Consider the following 24133-nt stretch of genomic DNA (forward strand, 5'->3'; position numbering starts at 1 on the left):
AGGAAACAGGAGCTGATGCAGAGGCCATGGAGGGATGTTCTTTACTGGCTTGCTTCCTCTGGCTTGCTCAGCCTACTCTCTTATAGAACCCAAGACTACCAGAGATGGCACCACCCACGAGGGGACCTCCCCCTTGATTACTAATTGAGAAAATGCTTTACAGCTGGATCTCATGGAGGCATTTCCCCAACTAAAGCTCCTTTCTCTGTGATAATTCCAGCTGTGTCAAGTTGACACAAAACTAGCCAGTACAATTGACCCCTTGTCAACTTAACACACAAACACATCACTAGTAAGCCTCAACCCTTAGTTCTTATTCATCCCCAAGATCTAAATAGCTTTAAAAGTCCCACAGTCTTTACATATTAAAAGTTCAATCCCTTTAAAATATTCAGTATCTTTAAAAATACAAAGTACTTTAAAATTCAAAGTCTCTTAACTGTGGGCTTCACTAAAAAACTTCCATCAAGAGGGAAAAATATCAGGGCACAGTCACAATCAAAAGCAAAAATCAATCTGGGTGGTGACGGAGTTTTGTATCTTGATTTAGGTGCCAGTTTTAGGAACCTGGACCTGTTTATTACAGAGTCCGTCTCTCTGTCTCTTTCTGTTTCCGTCGCCTCCACCCCATTTCCACTCCCCCTTTCTTTTGTTATACACACACACACACACACACACACACACACACACACACACACACACAGTATATGTGTCAATTTTTAGATTTGTACTTTGTCATACAGTTACGACACAACGGAGAAAATCAGTGTATGCATGAGACCCTCTTTTTATGACTGCAACTTCTCTTCTGTAATTATTATTTCAAAGCTGAAAAAACTTGAACCCCACTTTGCCATGGGTAGTTGTGTGATTTTACAAGAGGAGAACCAAGAGGTTTTCCAAACCTCAACAACAGTTTTTGTTTTAGTATCATTAACCTGTGCTGGGGCATGGCTTTGGGTGGCTCCAGCAAGGCAGGGCACTCCATGTTGGGTACTTTGCTGCAGGAGGCAGCGGCTCTCCAGGGGCTGGGAAGTGCGCGGAGGGGCGGGGTTCAGCTCCACTAAGGTCCAGAAAACTGGACACAGCCTCGCGTGGCGCTGCGAGGTTTCTGAGGACCGCAGCGCCTGGCTGGGAACTTTCTTAGAACTGCAAACAGTTTGGCGGCTCTGACTTTGCTCTGGTCACTGCTAGACGCTCTGGCGTCGCTCGCACGGCACAGCGGCGCGGCTTCTGGCTTCTCTCCTATACCTCCCGGTCCTCGACTGCCCCACGCGCGGACGAGACGCCTCCCGAGCCCGGCATGTCGTGGAACTTGACCGCGGAGCAGCTCTCGGCGCTGCTTCGGCTGCACAACCTGACGCGCGCGCAGTTCATCGCGCGCTATGGGCTGCGGCCACTGGTGCTCACCCCGCAGCTTCCCGCGCGCGCCAGGGTGGCCCTCCTGCTGGTCGGCATGCTCATCTTCGCCCTGGCCCTCTTCGGCAACGCCCTGGTAGTCTATGTGGTGACCCGCAGCAAGGCCATGCGCACCGTCACCAACATCTTCATCTGCTCCCTGGCACTCAGCGACCTGCTCATCGTCTTCTTCTGCATCCCGGTCACCATGCTCCAGAACATCTCGGACACCTGGCTGGGGGGTAAGGAGGTCCCTGCTAGGCATTCTCCTTTCTGGTCGCCTTTTGTTTTCTCCATCAAGAGAACCCCTGAATTCTTGGAACTTCTCTGCAGGGCTTACTTGCCGAGGGGGCGTTTGTTTCTTTGTTTTATTTTCTGCTTGGGGCCAGCATCCCTCCTTGTCCCATAGATATATTGATTGTGGTAAGATTTAAGTACAGTCCACAACAGCGTGATTCTCCACTCATTTCAGCCCCTCACCGTAATTACACGCTGTTCTCCCACACACTGTTTAAAATAAATCATTGCAATTTTAGGATAATCTTTCAAATAATAAAACATTTCAAAGGTCATTTATTCTCTCCTTTCCCCCAACTTCCAGGTTTCCTTCCCAGTTATATATGTGGCTTCCAGACAGGGTTTTGCATGTATTAACTAATAACACACAGACTTAAAACCTTTCACAACGAATAGACACTGGAGCAAAAAATGTCTTGGCTTAGTAATATTAAGTAAATATGTCCCCTCTTCATTTCTAAAGGACAGGTGAAATTGCTCTTCATTAGAACAAGGGGTAGAACTGGCAAAGAAATCAGAGACTGGAGGCAGAGAGGCAGTGGGTGGAACAGAAGAAAGGTGGACGCTGGGTTCCAGGGGCCTATGGATCAGTGATAATGATCTCCCACTGCTTCCAGAGCAACTTAGGCAGGAAATAGCAATTCTACCCCTGCTTTCTAGAGTGCTGTATGTATCCTGTGGGTACATTGAAATTCTTAGAAAGTGCATGAGAAATGGATCATTATGCCATCTTACCCTGCCATTTCTGTCCCTAAGGCTAATTTATTTAAACTACTGGAGGCTCTTTTATCACTCCTTACCTACCACCACTAGGGGATTACCAGCGAATACTTTCAGTGTTGCTGTTTTTCATGAACTTGAGTTGCATTAATTGTTGGGGATAAGGATAGTAAATTGCTGTCATTTCATCTGATATATTTTCTAAAAAACAAAAAAACAAACCATCAAATATTGAGTACATAGCTTTGGCTTGAAAGTGACCCAAGGTATATAGATCATTGTAAATAAATTATAGGTTAGAAATGTTTTATGTTCTCTGATAAAGTAATTGCATTTGGGCATTCTAGATTTACCTGAGACAGCTAAAGTCATCAGTGGAGGGTTTTGGATTATCAAATACTACATTTTGAGGAAAAGTCATAGAGTTACTACTTTTCCTGTATGTATTTAGAAACATTTGCTCTACGGAGGTGGTTGCATCATCATTGTGACACTGACCACAGAATTGAGGAGCTCTGCTGGCTATGGAAAGACCACGTTCACTACTTTGCTCTAACATGGACTAGTTGAACTTGTCTGGGCCCCAATTTTTAAATAACATGTTAAAATTTGGAGAACTTTGCAAGAAGGAGTGAGGCAGATCTTCTGTTCCAAGCCAGGTTAAGGGATGGTACTCAGGAAGGTCACAGATCTTCCCTAAGAGGAAAGTCTGAGGATTCTCTCAAGCTTTCTGCTTCCTTCCAATTCTGGGAAAGATATGTCACTGTAGTTTCCAACTATTAACCCAGGCTCATATGTCATTCTTATATTTTATGGAGATGGTGTAAAAATAAAGTGTGTCTGAAAGAGTAGTCTGTGTTCAGTAGAACACTTGTCTAATTCCAGGACTGAGATGGTAGAGAGGCTGAAGGATTATATGTTTCTGGCCAACCTGGGCAGCAGGTGAAGCTCTGTCTCAAAACCCAGAAATAAGCCAAAAAAGTTGTCGTATCATGGAAGTACAAGGTATTAAGAAGTATTATAGATAGCCTCTTCTTACTTATCTAGGACAAGACTTATGGAATAAATAATATTCCATATATTGAGTGACCAACAGCAAAACTTTAGAGGAGAAGAAATGGACTACTGAGGGACTGGACAAGGATATGAAAGAGAAGTAACTTGTATATTATATGTTAGGATAGTATTGCAGAATTTCTTTGATAAATTAACACAGGTTAACCCAAATTAATGAGAGCTAAAAACTAATTCTTAATTTATTCATTTGATAAAGTGATTAAGAATCTGCTATATGGCAAAGGATTTTTTTCCTTGAGATCATAAAAACAAATAAGCTTATATATTCCCTTGTGGGGCCTCAGAGAATAGAATGGAGCCCAAGTGAGCCAAGACAGTAGTTAATATTTAGAAAAAGATTCAGTTTGCTCTCAGACCATAGGGGAGTTGGGAAAGGTTTCTGAGGCTTTGTTGTTTGAACTAGGTCTTGAAGAATGATTCGGATTGTTTTCCACAGAGGAGAATGGGTCCATCCACAGTTTGAGGAGAGAAAGGTCTGAAGTTTTAAGAGCACTGTGTAAGGTGTTTCAGAAATACCCAGCTGGTACGTGGGAAATGGTAGGAAATAAGAAAAGAAGGCTACTGTAATGGGGAGAAAAATGTAAATACCTCTCAGGTGCCTCCAGGCATAAGGTGGGCCAGACAATGGCAGGAGAGAAGCTGCCTCCTAAATGGGCAAAGTAACCTACTCCAGAGCTGTTGGCAGGGCTGTCACATGTTCTGGTGTAGTCACTATTTCCAATTAATTCCCCCTTTCTTTTCCTAAGAGAAACCATGGACACAGTTTTAAAAATGATACTGGCCTAATATCCGCTTATCAGTGAGTGCATATCTAGTGACTTCTTTTGTGATTGGGTTACCTCACTAAGGATGACATCCTCCAGATACATCCATTTGCCCAAGAATTTCATAAATTCATTGTTTTTAATAGCTGAGTAGTACTCCAGCGGATCTTAGCCCAGAAACTTAGAATACCCAATATACATTTTGCAAAACACAAGAAAACCAAGAAGGAAGACCATCGTGTGGATACTTCATTCCTCCTTAGAATAAGGAACAAAATACCCATGAAAGGATATAGAAACAGAGACAAAATTTAGAGCTAAGATGAAAGGATGGACTATCCAGAGACTACCCCATCCGGGGATCTATCCCATCATCAGCCACCAAACCCAGATACTATTGCACATGCCAGCAAGATTCTGCTGAAGGGACCCTGATATAGCCGCCTCTTGTGAGGCTATGCCAGTGCCTGGCAAACACAGAAGTGGATCCTCACAGTCAACTATTGGATGGAACACAGGGTCCCCAATGGAGGAGCTAGAGAAAGTACCCAAGGAGCTGAAGGGGGCTGCAACCCTGTAGGTGGAACAACAATATGAACTAACCAGTACCCCCTGAGCTCGTGTCTCTAGCTGCATATGTAGCAGAAGATGGCCTAATCAGCCATCATTGGGAAGAGAGGCCCCTTGGTCTTGCAAACTTTATATGACCCAGCACAGGGGAATGCCAGGGCCAAGAAGTGGGAGTGGGTGGGTAGGGGAGCAGGGGCGGGGGGAGGGTATAGGGAACTTTTGGGATAGCATTTGAAATGTAAATAAAGAAAATATCTAATTAAAAAAACATAAAAATGATACTGGCATCTAACAGATTTAAAGAGTGAAATACAATTGCATAAAATAAAGCACTTGTATAGCCTTGGTCATACATAGCCTATAAGCTCTATATTCATGAATTTTCTCAACATTTCTCTTCTAAACATTTTTGACAGTGGGGGTCCTTCTAGTTCACTTCTCTCCTGTCCTAGTTTGCTTCCCATTGCAGGAATAAAACACTGTGACCAAAAGCAGCTCAGAGAAGAAAGGGTTTGTTTGTCTTACATATCCGGGTCTCTGTCTACCATAAAGGAAATTTGGGACAAGAACTCAAGGCCAGAGCTTGGAGGAAGGAACTGAAGCAGTGGACAGAGAGGAACACTGTTTGTTCCTCGTAGGCTTGCCTTTTCTACTTGTTTATACCACCTAAGAACATCTTTCCAGTGGTGGCACAGCCCCCAATGGGTTGAGCCCTCAAATAGTCATTTAACCAAGAAAATGCCCTGTAGATTGCCAGCAGGCAGTCTTTAGAAGCATTTTTCTTAAACAAGGTTTCTTCCGACCAGACAACTTTAGCTTACACCACGTTGACATAAAACTAAGCTCCCATCTCCCTTTCCTAGTGATCACAGCATCGACTTACTAAATGAGCCTTTTTCCAAGACCCTCAGGTGAAGGCTGGGTGGCTGTAAATGGCACTGTATGCAGCTATTTTCAGACCTGCCTGTGTCTTAGAGACTCTTCTGAGGGGCTCTTAAAAACTGCTTGTGTGAGCCCAAGTCTAGACAGCAACTCTCAGCTCAGATCCAGCTTCCTGTGACTTTGGAGGCTGTGGCATGCAGCAGCTATACACGGGGATTGTGTCAGGATGTCTTGTTGTGGGCCTAACAATTATCCCTAGTGGGAGTATTTACACCATAGAAATCAACAGCTATAAATTAGGCCTGCAAAACAAAGAGCCACACAAATGAAAACACCAGTCAGCCTCTTCTATCGAACCATGGCACAAAGATGTTGTGTTTCTTTGTGATATTACCAGTGACAGCTGAGTCGCTAAATCTGTAAACACGGGCTAATTTGCCTGAATTTCATTCTTCAGGAGATACACCTGATTTGCAGCGGTTACTTTACTGTTGTTCAGCAGGAGGTGAGCTGGTGTGCAATCCTCTTTATCAAGCCACAGCCTATGCTGCTGTCTCTGGCTTACGCATCACCACTCGCCTCCTCCCCAATTCTCTGAGCTAGCAGGAGAGGAGCTTCTCTGCCTTGGGGTACCTTCAACAGCATATTCTCATTTCCTTTACACTTGATGTGAGCTTAGGATGGGGGTGTACTGAATGTACGGGCCTTGGGATGTTCTGGCCGCTTTCCTATGGGTCTGTTTGGTCAGATGTCAGGGCTGAACTGGCCTGTGACTGTGCTGGGACTCTGACATTTACCTGACCACCTTTCAAGACTCTGCACATCACCTCTTCCTTCCTTCCTTCCCTTTGTATCTTTCTTTATAATGTGTTAAAGATCCCTCTAGTTTCACTGACAAAAAGTGTTTTGTTTCTAGATAAATTCAGAATAACTGATTTTGCTCTTATCAATTCTCCAGGGCACTTTCCTCTAGCTTTCACTAACTCCTATATACCTATTACTCTCCCTTTGTATTTCTATACCCCTTTTACTCTTAACTCTCCTGTCTTAATGCATGAGCATGGAAGCAGGATGCAATCTCTTCCTTCGTGATCCATTTCGGTGTAGAGGTTACTGTCCCGGCGTCAGTTCTGGCAGACTCTAAGCTCTATGCTAATCATTCCTTGAAGTAGTCTCGTACCTCATGTGCAGCAGAGGCTGTTACAATAGGACATCATCAGCGTGCAGAATGCCCTCATCATATCTTGTAGTTCTGCTCAGTCTCAACTATAATCACACAGTCTGAATCACACAGGTATTCAGCATTTTGCAGGTGTGCTGTAGGTGTGAGAGAGAAAGCAAGTGTTCCTGTGGAATATTAAGAAGGGCAGGGAAGTATTCAAGGAAGAGATGGGGGAAGTGGGGTGAGTTTATGGTGCTCAGGGTTCCTGAGTGCACAGCACTGCCAAGTAAGGAGCAGGACTCAGCAGGGGATGTTCAGAGCCTGATGGCTGAGTCTGGGGACAAGGGTAGGTCTAGGAGAGAGAGGTAACATTTGAAATGTAAATGAAGAAAATAAGGAAAAGAAAAAAAGAAAAAAAAGCTTAAGGCACAGTTGGGCTGTTTTGAAGATCTTCTAGAAGGAAATGGACAATAAATTCTAGTTCTAGCTACAGTTTAAATTCTAGGCCCTAATAAATGGAGACAGTAGTGTCTGCAAGAAACTTGCAGTAGGTTCTGCCCATTTCTTGCTACCATGGGTACAGCACAGTCCAGGGCTAGGAGAAGTCTTTTGAACAACACCCTGAGCTCAGTGACTCCTCCCACCATCTTGTCTGGACAGTGACATTAATTTTTCTAATAGTGCCTGAAAAACCTACCAAAATCAATTTCAAAAAAAAGAAGATGTTCCAAAAATAACCTAAGTGATGGTGGCAAGCTCAAGAGCACTTATCCTAGATGACTTCCTTCAGAAATGTGCTCGTAGGAAAAGGAGAGGTAGGGCATTCAATTTCCCATGCCTGATCTGAGAGTTCTAGAACAAGGAATGGTTCTTACCCGCGACAACACAGAACTCCTCGAGTTTTACAAGGTATAGATACCTCATTCCCTACAGATACTGAGTGCATTGGCATGAGTGTGGATATTGCTACTATGCTTTCAGAGTTCCAGAGAGCAGGAAGCCGCTAAGGCCGAGAACCACAGAGACAGCCTATGGCACCAAGAGTGTTAAAATAGCAAAATGCAGTGCTTTAAATAGCACAGTCCTGTCCACACGTACCAGCTAAATTTTGCTTTTAAGTTTTTTTTCTTTTTTCTTTTCGAGACAGGGTTTCTCTGTATAGCCCTGGCTGCCCTGGAACTCACTCTGTAGACCAGGATGGCCTCAAACTCAGAAATCCGCCTGCCTCTGCCTCCCAAGTGCTGGGATTAAAGGAGTGTGCCATCACTGCCCCGCTGATTGTAATTTTCTTAAGGAATAGAATTTGAAAGTGCGGGCGGTGGCGTTGTTCAGTCAGAGCGAGAACATACCAGAGGTCGCCAGGCTCAGTGCTGCTGGTGTGGTCGCTGGGACAGTTCCTCACCTGCCCAGCCACCCCTCCGCTTGCCTCTGGCCCTGCCGCTCCGGACCTGGTTTCCAGCTCCTCTTCCTCCCAGTCCCAGGCGGGGTGAGATGCGTTGGGTTTATGTTTTTATTTGACGAAAATGAGCTGTTGCGCAGCCATTGGTACCTGTATTGGGGAAACATAGCATACAAGCAAGAAGCTTACAGCCTCTGTGGCGAAAATTTTTTCATGTCAGAGACCGAGAACTCTTGCAGTTGTTTATGTCATCCCTTCTTCTCCAGACAGAAGATACCAAAAAGTTGCAATCAAAGATCTCTTCATCTTATTGATAAAGTCACTAATAAGCCAAAATGTCTGTCAACGTCAACCTCAGCGTGTCAGACCAGTTCTATCGCTACAAGATGCCCCGTTTGATTGCTAAGGTTGAGGGCAAAGGAAATGGAATCAAGACAGTTATAGTCAACATGGTTGACGTTGCAAAGGCGCTTAATCGGCCTCCAACGTATCCCACCAAATATTTTGGTTGTGAGCTGGGAGCACAGACCCAGTTTGATGTTAAGAATGACCGTTACATTGTCAATGGATCTCATGAGGCGAATAAGCTGCAAGACATGTTGGATGGATTCATTAAAAAATTTGTTCTCTGTCCTGAGTGTGAGAATCCTGAAACAGGTCTGCATGTCAATCCAAAGAAGCAAACAATAGGTAATTCCTGTAAAGCCTGTGGGTACCGAGGCATGCTTGACACACATCATAAACTCTGTACATTCATTCTCAAAAACCCACCTGAGAATAGTGACATTGGTACAGGAAAGAAAGAAAAGGAAAAGAAAAATAGAAAGGGCAAGGACAAGGAAAATGGCTCTGAATCCACCAGGGAGACACCACCACCTCCACTACCAAATGAAATTAGTCCTCCACATGCTGTGGAAGAAGAGGAAGATGATGACTAGGGGGAGGATACAACTGAGGAAGCTCAAAGGCGAAGAATGGATGAAATCAGTGACCATGCAAAAGGTCTGACACTTAGTGATGATTTGGAAAGAACTGTAGAAGAGTGTGTTAACATCCTGTTTGATTTTGTTAAGAAAAAGAAAGAAGAGGGCATTATTGATTCATCTGATAAAGAAATTGTGGCTGGGGCAGAAAGGCTGGATGTAAAAGCCATGGGTCCTCTTGTTTTGACAGAAGTTCTCTTTGATGAGAAAATAAGAGAGCAAATCAAGAAATACAGGCGCCATTTTCTAAGATTTTGTCATAACCACAAAAAGGCTCAGCGGTACCTTCTTCATGGTTTGGAATGTGTGGTAGCAACGCATCAAGCTCAGCTGATCTCCAAGATTCCACGTATCTTGAAGGCGATGTATGATGCAGACCTTTTAGAAGAGGAGGTCATTATCAGCTGGTCAGAAAAGGCCTCTAAGAAATACATCTCAAAAGAACTTGCCAAAGAGGTTTGTGTCAAAGCAGAGCCATTTATTGAATGGTTGAAGGAAGCAGAGGAAGAGTCTCCTGGTGGTGAGGAAGAAGACGAAGACGAAAACATTGAGGTGGTATATTCGAAAACTGCCAGTGTACCAAAAGTTGAAACTGTGAAGTCTGACAACAAGGATGATGACATTGATATTGACGCCATTTCAGAGGATGGATGCAACTTAGCTTAACAGTGTAATGCTGCAAATTTTTCTCCATTTTCAGCCAGAAGTGCAACATGTATGTGCAAGAGCTAAAGTGGCTTAACATCATGCTACACTTGATACTATAAAGCTATTACTGTGAGTGGTCTATAATTAAACCCAATGAGACATCTAGGGAGTCCATACATATCAGTGAGCAGTTGTATGTAGTTTGCTTATTTGTAGCATGTTTCTTTCGGAAAAACCTAGTGGTGGACACATTTGGATCACATTTATACAGTTATAAAAATAAAGATTTGATTTTGGTCATTCTTCAGACTTTGGGCTATGAATGGCTTATACTGAAGTAATTGGCTTCTTTTAGGATGTTACACCATTTAATTTAGGCTCCTTGAGTTTGATAGGTTGCTAGGTACTGAAAACAAATATAATGACCTTACTCGGCCATTAAGAAATGAAGTATTTTGAAAGTTGTATCTCCAGTCCCAGTCCATTCAGATTGGCAATTGACAATTCTTGTCATTCTAAGGAAATTTGATGATTAAATGACAGTGTGACGTCCTCATGAGAAGTAAAAGTGACCTGTGTGTCCTATGGTTTAAGAGCAAATTTTAAAACTCGGGAGTTGTGGTTTTTCAGTTTGTGTACACTCACCCCCAAATTGTAGTCTTTCAAGTCGTGTGCATTGCACGTTGGATAAGCCAGGNAAATTATNAACAAATAAGTATTTTGTGNGTATTTAGTGGTTGCTTTNTATTGAGAGAAAAGCTTTGAGGTGTGATTAAATCGTAAACTCTGATTCTATTTGGGAGAAACAGGAAAAAAGGTGCACTTAATCTCTAGCTAAAACAGCATAATTTTTCAGCTTTTACCCTTAAATTATAATTTCAAGATGTTTAGACATACTGTATCTTGTGTTTGTGTACCCTCTCCCCAATATTATGCTCTATTCTTTAATGCCTTTAAATTTGGATATAATAGCTTGTACTTTAGATTTTGGTTGCTATCTTGCCAAAATAAGTGTTACTGTTTTTCAAGCTTGATCCCCCTTCCCCAGTTGTCTTATTTAAAGAGAAAGTTAAACTCATACTTCTGAGTCAGAGCCTGTATTTTGGTGTAAGACTTGGGATATTTTTTACTTCACATTGAATATAGCTGGATACCTGAGAAGTCTGGTGATGGCCACTGGGTGGGGGCAGCTAGCTAAGGCCTGACCAGCCCATTCAGAGCCTTGGACTTCAGACACAAAAGTGAATTCTTACACACTTGCTGGTGTAAGCTCTATCTGGGGTCCTGACTATATTTGAATATTTGTCTTCAATATTAAAAAGAGCACATATTTCTTTCTACAAAAGTGCATTCTGGGAGTTAAAAACCCCTGTGGTTAATTTGTGTGTGGCGTGCTAACTCACACATTATTTGGATTTTATTCTTTGTGTTATTCCATCTCACAGATTATTAGANTTTAATAAACATGTAAAAAATTGTGCATTAAAATCATACAAATATTTGGTAAAATTAGAACCTTAATAAGAGTCTGAGTGTGGAGCAGGAGCCATACACCTGGAATGNTAACAAGGGAATGTGCTGTGTCACACCAAAGAAGTGGTACTNGGAAAGTCACTTGTCTCCTGGGTTTCAGATTCTTTGTTGCATGGCCAGCCCATCCATTTGTCATCATTTTTTGAGATTCTCAAGTACATCAGCACATTCGGCCTCAGGTTGGCAAGATTTTGTCCTAGAGCTGTTGCTTTAAAGGGAAACGGTCAGGTCTTAGACACTTAGGAAGGTNTTGGTCTTCTATTCATTCTGGTGCCAAACCAGTGGAATTCAAATTTCACACAATCTGGGTTTTATTCATGGAGGTTAACTTGATAGGAGTAATCCTTCAGTGCTCTATTGAGGTGTCATAAAGTTTCCTGTTTCAAACAGCTACATTACTTGATTAAAACAATGTTAAAATTAAAAAAAAAAATTGAAAGTGCTTACAAAATGCAGATGGCAGTGTATAAAAGCATCCCAGCAAAGAGATTCATGGCAATTAAATTACATGCAGTCTGTTATACCTTTATTGAAGCCCTTAATCTTTTTAAAGTCTTTCAAGATGACTTTAGAATACTCAACTCATCTCTGGCCCACACGTATACACACACAGGCGAGCATATTCCTGTGCACACATGTACACATATCATACTACCATACATGCATCATGTACACACACCACATTACATATATACCTTAGCACACGCGCGCGTGCACACACACATACACACACACAGAGACATGCACATGCATACTCATACACACACATACACATGCACACGTGCACACACATATATGCTCACAAAGGCAGGTTGGAATTCAAAACATAGAGTAGAATAAATAGCGTCCTTTCTAGAGAACTTAACTTCATAGTAGTTAGCACAACTCACATCAAAGGTTTCCAGTGTATCTTACCCACAGGTAGTATTGTAAGTAGATGATACAGGAAAATGGTTCTCAGCCTTCATCAGAACAGAACTTGCTCTGCTATTAACAAGCAGATCTTTGCAGGTGATTTCATGTAAGATACGTAATGGAATTTCGCTAAAATGGGGGAGGGAGAAGAGAGGAGAAGAAAGAGTGCATCATGCACAAAGAATATCATATCTGGTTAGATTTAGAAAATGTTATTAATTGGGAAGACCTGTTCAGAGTGATAGCCTGATGCCTTTCCAGCCTGATTCCTTGATTAGGGATTATAAAGCATCAGTTATGCTTGTTAGTAGCTCCCGTTTTCTATGACACTTTACAAATTTATATATGATGACACTGTTGTAATATCAGGACAACTGTGGGCTTTTTTCTTTTACAATCTATTAACACAGAGAAACTCCCATCTAGAACCCCCACACACAAAAAAGAAAGAAAGAAAGAAAGAAAGAAAGAAAGAAAGAAAGAAAGAAAGAAAGAAAGAAAAAGAAAACCAGTCCTATTTTAAAAGAAGTATTAAAAAAGGAAAAAAATGAAGGAGATCAACAGGAGGCACTCGAGGTAAAGAGAGGAATCATGCCACGTGGAGAACCTCTGGGTGCTCTTTGCTGCCACCACATTTTGCAAGGTAATGACACTGTAAGTCAGGAGAGTCACTAAGTTTTCCTGAGTGATGGAATGGCAGCAGTAGCAGCCATGAGTTTTTATTTGGGAAGTCCTATCTACTTGGGTCAATTGTAGTTAAAGTTGCATCATAGGAGAAGACAGCAATGACAAAACCCCAAAGTTTTCCTTGTACCCTTAGCTTATAGCCCAAACTGTGGAACCCTCTTTTCAGATATTACTCTCATGTCCTGTGAGGGTGATCTGCTGGAAGAGGGCTTGTAGGGAGGGCTAGACTCACCTCTCACTGTATTACTTGGGTAGACTGGGTAGGGTAGGCAGGGTATCTCTGCCATGGCACTGTGGCCAACTTACAAATTTTCATCCAGACTACATAGACTGCACCATCCAACCCGAGTCTTCACAGGATACCTAAGGTACCTCCTGGAGCAAGAAGCTACTCAAGATTGATTGTTATCCCTTCCTGTGGGAAACTATTTCCAGCCACCTCCCTACTTTGCTTTCAGTTGATCTGAGAACTCACCTCAACTCAGGCTGTACAGGGGCAAGGAATACTTGCCTTGGTGACTATGTTACTGGTCATCTTGACCTTCAGGTTTGCTGTCTTTAGCCACAAACCTGCCGGGGAGTGCTTGACTGCTAGAAGGGAAGTTTTGCTGGAAGAGGAGCATATGCAGGGCTGTCCAATGTGTTTAGGTCACATGCATCTTTGGGGCTGAATTCAATTGATGGGTCTCTAAGATCCTTGAATGTACATCCGCTGCCTTTGATTTCTTTGATGTTCTTCTTCATAGCCCTAGTCCCAAAGTAGGCTTTTCTGAGATCAAGATGAACCCCAGTCAAACTCTCCTACTCTGGGGCGGATACAGCTCTCTGTCACTCCTTTTATATTTATGTTCTCTGTGGTAGACAACTCCCCTGCTCAGTTTTCCTGACTGCATTTTTTTTCATTGAAGTATCATGGTAGGTTAGTGGATGGAGTGCGGTAACTTCTCTGGCCAGCTCCCTTTCAACCTGTGGTGCTGAGAAAGATTCACAGGAAGCTGTGCTCACTTCTATTCACATCTGAACACTGCAGGTCCCTCATGACTTGTATGGAAACCCACAGGTAAAGGCTTACTGTTTGATCTGATTCCCCAAAACTAAAATTAAACAGACTCCCTTCATTGTTTCTATGACTGAGTATTTAAGAAATGTATACACACACCAACTAGATTGTAAGTCATTCCTACAATGGAAATCTAAAAAGATAGTCTGTGCCTCTCCTGGTTCGAGAAAGACAAAGGCAGTATGGGGCAGAAAAACTAATGTGTCTTGTGGAATCACACAATCTTGGCTATCAATTCTGTTTCCCCACTTATTGCTGTATTAACTAGATTCTACAATACATGCCTGGCCTTAAGTCAGCCCTTATTAGAGGACAATGCAGAGAAGATTTATAAAACGATGCCCAAAGCTGTCCCAGCAGTGTTAGATGAAGCCACAGAAGAATTATATGGCAAAGATGTAAGTTGTACAACTCACTGAATTTTAGCAAAATATACAAATACATATCCAGTTCTTGGAATTTTCAGCTTGACTTTAACATGCATGTAATATTTACACCTCGGAGCTGGAGAGATTGCTCAGTGGTTAGGCTCACTTGTTCTTACGGAGAACAAGAAATGGGTTTCAAGCAACCATGGTAGTTAGCTCACAATCACTTGTAACTGTAGCTCTAAGGATTCAACACCTTCTTCTGGCTTCCAAGCACACACACACACACACACACACTTAAAAATAAAAATAAATCTTAAAGGGTTATTTGTATTTGTCACCTATAAAGGTCTTTCAAAGCCAGGTATGGTGGTTCATGCTTTTGATTCAAGTACTAGGGAGGGAGGCTGAGGCAGCAAGATTGATGCAAATTTGAGGACATCTTGAGTTATTGGGTGAGACCAATGTCTCAGAAAATGAGAGAGAGAGAGAGAGAGAGAGAGAGAGAGAGAGAGAGAGAGAGNTGGTTCATGCTTTTGATTCAAGTACTAGGGAGGGAGGCTGAGGCAGCAAGATTGATGCAAATTTGAGGACATCTTGAGTTATTGGGTGAGACCAAATTCACAGGGGATAAGTGGGAGAGAGAGAGAGAGAGAGAGAGAGAGAGAGAGAGAGAGAGAGAGAGAGAGAGAGAGAGAGAGGAGGGGAGAGGGAAAGGGAGAGGAGAGGGAGGGAGAGAGCACTGGGGGAAAGGAAAATCTTCAGTATATGCATAAAAAGTCATTGTGGATCTAAAATGCATTTTCCATCTGTTAACAATATAACTTGGCAAAACACCACGTTTGACATTGGGGTAACTATTTAAATTTTTTTTAAAAATGTATTGTTTCCACACCTGTACTCTTGAGAAAACATATGCACTTGGAAGGAATGATATGAGAATAAAGGTTCTCATGCATTAAAAGGGCTGAACGCTTATCAAGCTCTCACTGGCAGGAGACTACAATTTTTCAAAGTCAAACTATTACTTTGTATCTATTTGGTGTATTTGTGTGTAGAATAGATTTTTATCAGATAAAAATGATTTAAATAAAAAAAAAAACTGGGGGAGATGATGAAGCTCAGTTGGTAGGATGTTTGCTCAGCGTGATTAAGGCCCTGAGTTTGACTACAGAAACACATAAACCAGGTACAGTGATATACACCCATAATCCTAGGAAGCTCAGAAGCCCAGGGTCATTCTCCACACATAATTAGTTCTAGGCCAGGATGCATAGAACCATCTCAAAAAATAAGCCAAAGTGGCGTAAGAAATGGCTCTGTAGTTAAGAGCACTGACTTCCAAAAGAACCAGGATCAATTGGAGCTCCTGTACGGTGGCCAACTCCAGTAACTCCAGTTCTAGGGGATTCAACAGCCTCTTTTGACTTTTCTGGGTAGTGTACGATGTATTGCCCAGACAAACATGCAGGCAAAATACCCATACACATACAACATAAAAACAAACCTCAAATAAGATAAAGTGACAAGTTTTAAAAGTGTCACTATATTGTTAGTAATATCTTAAATACATACTTTATATATTTGTACAAACAATTGCTTTAATCCTATCTATTTCTGGATAATTTATGTTAACAGTGAATGGTTATGTAACACTCATCTCTTCTGTTCTACAAGTATTAAGATACAGACTGGTCCTTTTTACTTAGCTAAAAAGAGCAGAGTGCTGCTTTCATTTACTGCAGAGGCGGGGACAGATCCCTAGGGCAGGGTAGTGGGGTGGGACTGTGAAGGCTTTGTTGGGGTTCACACTGCTTCGGTAATACCTGCAAGGCTTCTGTTACTTTCCAAACTGTATTGATAATGTTGACACCCCCAGAAGAGCATACAGTGACCCTGTTGACTTGTTTCCCACCCTTTTGATTGAGGAAAGTCACTTGCGACAGCATGGATTTTCTCCATCTGGAGAGTCATGAAGTGCCTGACTGTGCACTTCAGAGAGGATATAATAATAACGGTGAAAAGAATACCCAGCTCTGAGCAGAGCATTTAATGTGTTCTAGGTACATGATCTTCATTACACAGGTGAGGAGGGGTGCTCAAATGTACTGTATTATCAATTATATGTTCTGTGTACAAAGCCACTCAGAAATAGGGTAATTTCAGAAGCCATTGCTCACATTCTCAGAGGCAGCATGTTCATTTTGGCTAGAACGAGGGCTTCTTATAGTGATCTCTCTGGAATCACTCATGAGACTGCATTCAACTAATGACCTGTTTGGCACTCATTATACTGGAGGTCCCAAGCTGTACAAACCATCTCTGCCCCAGGTAGTTTCCTTCATCAGAAGAGCCCACAGTTTTGTTTTGTTTTGTTCTGTTTTGTTTTGTTTTGTTTTTATAAATGCAGATTTATTTATTTGTTTTATGAATGAGTACACTGTTGCTGTCTTTGGACACACCAGAAGAGGACATCCAATCCCATTACTGATGGTTGTGAGCCACCATGTGGTTGCTGGGAATTGAACTCAGGACTGCTGGAAGAGTAGTCAGTGCTTTTAACCACAGAACTCTTTCTCCAGCCCCACACAGGTTTTTGTTTAATTGTTTGTTTTGTGTTTTTTTATAGGGCTACTTTAAGCAGATGAACACATGGATTTTTACAAGTGTCTTGCCTCCCAAGATTTGAAGATTAACAGTATCAAGCTGGGCATGACTCCTTTGATCTCAGAACTTGGGAGGCAGAATCAGGAGGATCTCTGAGTTTGAGACCAGCCTGGTCTGCAGAGTGAGTTCCAGAACAGATAGGGGTACACAGAAAAACACGGTCTCAAAAGAAAAAAAAAAACAAACAAACTAAATCAAACCGACTAATCAAACAATAACAAAAAAGTTGTCACAGGTGCCATCCTGTGACAGAGCAAGTCATCTCTCTGCCACCTATTCAGAGGTCTGAGCAACCTGCTTCTTCATGAGAAAGGTAGCCAAATCTATTCCCCTGTCTCCTAGCAAATGATCTGTGCTCACTCAGGAGGGAAGAACTGATACCAGGATATGGCCTGAAGAATGTGCTCAGTGTGAGGTGAACTATAGTGGTCGTACTAGAAAGTCCTTTCACACCTATCACTGTGCCCCATCACCTACTTGAGCACTGCTTGTAACAGCTCTGCCTTTGCAGTCAGGTTCTTTGAAATGAAAATTTTCCATATTCTTAAAATGTTTATGAAAAAAAATACATACTTTCTGTTAACTAACTTTCCTTAGCCCTGCTCAGGCAAAGACCCCAGCATTTATACATGTTGTATTGTACACATGCTCTGTGTTAACTCAGGACGTAGGTGACTGTAGCACTGCTCAGTAGATGATACTTCATGCTTGGTGTTCTAAAATCTTTCTTTACTGCAGCATCTAGAAACAATAAAGAATGCATTTTTAATAGCAAGTATTTTATTGAAGTAAAAGATAATCTGAATATCAGTATGAGCCTGATTGAAGCAGTGACTTGACCAGCATGTGCTGAGGAAGAAAGCTGAGTAGAGTCTGAGACTTTCTTAGTAGTAAAGTAGCAAAGGCTTAGCAATTAGTCATGGCTTCTGTTTAAAATATTAAATGAGCACTTAATGAAATGAAAACTTCAGTTAAATTTATATTACAGAATAATCAATATGTTGGCAAGATGCTAGAGTGGACGGTTGATTTAGTAAACACATTCAAAATTCAAATTAAATGTATATTTTTAGCATTGAAAAATAACCTATCTGGGTAATTTTATGACTTTGGGGGTCATTTGCTTATCGAATTTCCATTTCACCACCTAGAATATAAGTACCATAAGGTCAGAAGCAGATCTATTTAATCTCACATAGCCTGTTGAACAGTTCTTATCTCAGATTATAGACTCTTGCATGAATGAATTTATGAATATCACTTTTCCATTGTAGTCATGTTTTAAGTTTTTGGAGGGGTCAGTATTCATTTCTGAGATGACCTATGGAATTGCACCTGTTTTTTTCTGTATTTTCTACAGGCTTTATTTACTTGCAAGGGACATCAATTCAATTTACTTCAAGTAATTGATGTCATTGGATGGCTTATTTTGTGGCAGTAACGAAGGTGGCTAATGTCTTTTGAATATAAGGCAAGTGGTAGGTAGCTGTCATGGAAACTGAAGTAGGACTCAGGGCAACAGCTCTGTGAAGCTAAGCAAAAGGAATTTGCCATCGCCAGGCTCAGCCATGAATGCAATTTTGTCCTTCTCTGCAATGAGCAAAGGACAACGTACTGCTCTTTATCGCCAATTTCGACTATTTTGATTTATTCCATCTTGTTGCATTTCCCAGCTTCTGCTTTTCTCTTTATTCATGGAAGGGTGAGTAAATCCTCACCTTCGAGGGTTTACTGACGTACAATGTAAAAATCGACTAAATGTGGTTCGGTGAACAATGCTATGTAAATGAATTTTACTGTTTAATTATTTATTGAGAGGAAATTTACAGGGATTTCAATTTGTTGCTCATTGAAGTCCCAAAATCTCCCCCTTATAGTTGAATATATTCAGGTCTCTCCTGCTGCGCTCAGTGCTGCCCTGAAGCTTCACTTGGTAAAGCTCAAGGCTCATGTGTCTTCTCAGCCCACCAGTAGTATCAGCTCAGAACTGATGTTCTCACTGGGGTTTGCCTTGTTTGTAGAGAGGACCTCAAGGTCCCTCGGCTCTTAAATCCAGCTCTGCTTCTCATCCTATTTGAATCCCCTTGAATAAACAAGTTCATTGGGCCATTCTTTGAACTTCCAGAGCATCTGATTTTTTCCCTCTGCTGTAGCACAGGGCATTTTCATCCCTCCTCTATCCTTCTCTTTACTCATGACCTCTCCATCCCCAGCTTCACTCGTTCAAACATCCCTTCCTGCTTTCTGGACATCAGCCACCACTTACTCCACCCACCTGGTTAATTAAATCACCAGCAGAGGGATCCCGATACTGCTGTGATCAAATACCCAAAGGAAACCATTTAAAGGAAAAGACTCCATTTTACTTCATGGTTTCTGTGCTCTCGTCCTACCCTGGAGGGGAGAACTTGGTAGCTCACAGCAGCTCAGCTGGTTTCAGAGTGGCCATAATGAAAAAGAGAACGGGAGAGCTGTACTGTGGCAGTTCTATCTCCACATCCTGACGTCCAGCTTATGGAATGATACTGCCCACATCAGGTCCCATGTAGCCTTTGAAATAATCCACTCTAGAAAGGCTCTTAAAGATCACCAGAGTGTGCCTTGGTAATCTTCTAGGCACTTCTTAATCCTTGCATAATGATTAGGTATCACTGCACTAATGAATGTTATTTGTCTCCATATTACTATTTCCTTAAATCCCTTTGGTACCATTCTTACCCATAATTTTCTTTATATCTTTATGAATTCAGCTTCTATTGCAGCCTCATTATTTTTTCTTCTTTGTTGTCAAGAAAGACCAATCTGTGATGATTGAACTGAGTTTTCAACTTGATAGGACCATGAGAGCTTCACATCACGTCTGTGTGGGTCTGTGGGGGTATTTACCAAGGACTGCCATGTGGGGCAGAGACCAGACCCATCCTGAATAGCAGGGAATCCCTAACGTGGGCCACCTGCCTGGATGAATAAGGGCTAAGTGAGAAGGCAATGTGAGCAGCATGCTTTTACATTCTGAGTGTCTCTGGCTGTCCCTGCTGCTCCCTCCTGATGTCAAACTGTAGCTTCTTAGGCCCTTCAACACATATGCCTTACCAGCCACTCACTACAGAGCCTCCAAGTTTTCAGTGTCAGATCAGAACTACTGTGGTGTCCCATTTCCTGGGCTAGAAACTTGATTCTCTGCCTTGGAATCACTGAGATGGCCGTTTGTCTGGAATGCTTTGTCCTGTTGTATAAGTCAATGCAAAGAAATCCTCTTTGACAGCTGTATTAGGCAGGGTTTTCTAGAGGAACAGACTGATAGAATGAGAAGATGTGTGTGTGTGTGTGTGTGTGTGTGTGTGTGTGTGTGTGTGTGTGTGTGATTTGTTAGATTGACTTATAGGTTATGGCCCAAATAGTCCAATAGTGGCTGTCTCCTAATGTATAATTCAAGAGTCCAATTGTTCTTCAGTTCACAACAGGGTCCTTAGTAGTATCAGAATCCTAAGATCTCATTTCAAAGGAATACTTCAGCAGTACCACATACAATTTAGCACTGAGAATGAGGGCAAACAGGCAAAAAGTAAAAGCTTCCTTCTCCCAAGGATTTTTTCTGCAGGCTTTCAGGTGTGGCCCAGATGTAAGGTGGGTCTTCCTACCTCTAATGATCCGGATCAATTAACTAAGATTGCCTCACAGGTGTACCCAGCCTGTCCTTGTCCACCTGTGTCTGAGCTAAAGTCTTACACTAGCAGAATCTATTAACTGAGCAGATGGCTTCCACCAACTCGGAAGCATCTTGTTCCTATAGGGTAGCTTCCCCGCTTGCTGTACCCTCTTCTCTGATGTCAGTCAATGTATGTTAAATTGCCTTGATGTATGACTTTGGAAAACTATAAAAACTCCATGAAAACTGCTTCCATGTTGGAACAGGGGATTCGGAGCAACCCAAATCTGTGTTCCTGGGCCAGGGCTACTCAGAACGCCTCCACAATCAACTGTCTATTATTCCCTCAAAATGAGAGCTGTAGTTGTAGAACTGACATAATAGTACCTTATGTCAAGTAGTCCTACTTCTCTAAATTGAATTTACTGCTGGAAGTGCAGTATGTGCGGAGCTGCTCTTCAGGTTAAGGCAGGAAGATTGCTGGAGCTCAGGAGAGAGAGTATATAACACACTACCACATCCCTCTTTCCACGCTTTCCCTCAGAGGAGAACTGGTTTTCCTTTATCCTTATGAGATAATCTGAAAGGGAACATGTGTTTGGGGTGGGAAAGGAGAAAAGACAGTAAGGAAAGGGAAGGTGTCGATTTGATGAAACCATGTGATCTCCATTAGAACACATAGATCGCCTTTTCCAACATGGTTTTTAGTGAAGCAGCTCTCTTTATTCTGGGGCAATACACCTTGGGGAGTCGGAAGGGGTTTTGGGGGAGCGAGTGGACATTATCTGTTGGGGCTGAGGTGCTAGGAATGCTTCATTCACATGAAGAGGGATTTCAGGTGCTTGCTGGGCATATCCTTATAGGGAGAGAGGAGTTAAACATCTTTGGTCACCATAACTACCTTGATGGTGGTGGAGGTGGAAGCCACAGGAATATGTATACTAGAGGATGTAAGCCAGAACAGGGAGGGAGCAATCTCTACTTCTGCCAGTCTCAAGATGAGATTTTTAGGGTTCAGACACTCTTGACCTCACTCTTGTCCCAGGCCTGTTCCCCCAGTCACACTTGCTCTACATCTACCCTCACCTTTTGTTTTAGAAAGGGACAATGTCATCATAGTCATCAGCTGCAATGCTGGCAACAGTTTGGTATTGAACCAGAACCCAATTGACAGTGATATTTGCAATGGTACTTGTCTGACGTTTTATAATTTGGATGAGGCAAGGTGCCAGGAGCAGTATGACCAGTGGCCTGTATGAGGTCAAGCCAAGCTACCAGAAGGTTTGAGTGCCATGGAGTAGGGGAGGTGGGCTCATGGCATGCCCAGAGATCTCGCCTGAATTCTTTGAGCGTTAGTTTGTCTTGTTTCTCCAGCTCAGATTGATTGACATAGAAGCCACATTCTTGCCTAAACATAGTGCAAGTCCATCCCTGTTCACCAGTAATTACTTCAGTTTTGGAGAACAACACCCTCTAGGGAGGTGATCTGTTGTTGAAGGGATTCAAGATTGTCCATAGTGGAAGCCATAGCCTGGCTAAGCCTGACCTGGAAGTGGATGGTCAAATGGTGTGTTTGGATGAGGGCTTCTCCAATGGCTCCTGTGGTGTCCAGTGAGATGGTGAGACACAGTCTGATGAGTTGAAGGGTGAAAATGTCTCTTTTCATCTCCTCCCAGCCATAGAGAGAACTCTTCAGGCACATAAAGATAAACCTGTGGAACAATCATTGCAGGGGTGCAGAAACCTTGAAAACGGGGTTTAATGCAGGAACTGGTAGTGTTGTTGCACCAGAGAAGCGGGCTGGGCATTAGTACATATTGGCTTCATGACAGGGAACACTTAGGATGAGATCTTGAAGAGTGTCCTATAAGGCAAAAGGGGAGGGGTGGATTGAAGAGGGGAATCTTTTGTGGCTTTCATGAGAGTAATGGTCCATTGGGTTCATGAAGTGAGATGTTAGTAGGAATAGCTGCCAGTAGTGTCCAGGGAAGGGAAGTACAGAAGAAACATTGAGAGGAGTTGGGTGGGTGGTTTAGGGGAAGGAGGTCAGCTATATATTGGACATATTGCAGCAAGGAGAGAGGGGCTTGGATCTCCTTCTGAGTTTGATTTTCCTGTTGAAGAATGTTTATGTGGGTAAAGACTGATTTGGAGGCAGGGACAAGCTGGCAAGGCACAGGTAGGTTGGCTGTGGGGTGTTTAGCATAGCCATTCAGGTAGTGCTTACCCGTGGCTTCCATATTCCATTGTTCATCCCGGGATCATTGATGGAAAGCTGAAAATGAGTTTTAAGGTTGGTGAGCACACTGCCACCATGACTGGTGGATTCAATTTGGCATCTCCAGTGTCTGCAACCTCCATATATGAAGGCTTCCTAGAGGCAGTCACCTGCCCTACAGTGAGGAAAGCAGAAGAAAGGGCTGGGGATGGAATTGGGGTGCAGAGGAATTTCACACCTGTTCTGGCATTTTTCAACTGGACAGTCGTGGGTTCCTATGATTTTGTTGTGTCCACTGTAGGTCTCCCTTTCAAAGAATATCCAGTGGTGGGTATTGGGAGGGTGTACTGGCTAGTTCTGTGTCAATTTGACACAGACTGGAGTTATCACAGAGAAAGGGGCTTCAATTGGGGAAATGTCTCCAAGAGATCCAGCTGCAAGGCATTTTCTCAGTTAGTGATCAAGGGGGAAGGTCCCCTTGTGGGTGGTGCCATCTCTGGGCTGGTAGTCTTGATTCTATAAGAGAGTAGGCTGAGCAAGCCAGGGAAAGCAAGCCAGTAAGGAACATCCCTCCATGGCTCTGTATCAGCTCCTGCTTCCTGACCTGCTTGAGTTCCAGTTCTGACTTCCTTGGTGGTGAACAGCAGTATGGAAGTGTGAGCTGAATAAGCCCTTTCCTCCCCAACTGCTTCTTGGTCATGATGTTTGTGCAGGAATAAAAACCCTGACTAAGACAGAGGGCTAGGGAGATGCTGGGCAGTAGCAGAGTTAGAATGAAGAACTACAAAAACAGCCAAAAGAATAGAGGAAAGGAAGCCTGTGAAGGTGACATGGCTTGGGCAGTGGCCTCCAGATCATGGATTTCCTTCCAGGCCATCATGTTCTGTCGCTGGTGGTTCCTCCCTGCAGCTATTTGATAGCACACATTTCCCTCCAGTAATCTTGGCTTAATACCCCTGTCTTAGTCAGGGTTTCTATTCCTGCACAAACATCATGACCAAGAAGCAAGTTGGGGAGGAAAGGGTTTATTCCGNTTACATTTCCATACTGCTGTAGATCACCCAAGGATGCAGGACTGGAACTCAAACAGGTCAGAAAGCAGGAGCTGATGCAGAGGCCATGGCAGGATGTTCTTT

At 42.7% G+C, this 24133-nt stretch overlaps 1 protein-coding gene and 1 pseudogene across 2 annotated transcripts in view; both read left to right on the top strand.

The window, feature by feature from the left end:
* Positions 1-1303: 1303 nt before the first annotated feature.
* Positions 1304-24133, top strand: part of LOC110316162 (pyroglutamylated RF-amide peptide receptor-like) — a 67689-nt gene continuing 44859 nt past the window's right edge. Inside the window, exon 1 of the mRNA XM_021190259.1 lies at positions 1304-1640. Coding sequence (XP_021045918.1) covers positions 1304-1640 — 337 coding nt within the window. The remainder of the gene's footprint in view (positions 1641-24133) is intronic.
* LOC110316068 lies at positions 8393-9918 on the top strand (annotated as a pseudogene). The gene has a single exon (XR_002380246.1). The product of XR_002380246.1 is annotated as a eukaryotic translation initiation factor 5 pseudogene (transcript).

This window comes from Mus pahari, chromosome 2 (genome assembly GCF_900095145.1).
Source record: "Mus pahari chromosome 2, PAHARI_EIJ_v1.1, whole genome shotgun sequence".
NCBI classification, from domain to species: domain Eukaryota; kingdom Metazoa; phylum Chordata; class Mammalia; order Rodentia; family Muridae; genus Mus; species Mus pahari.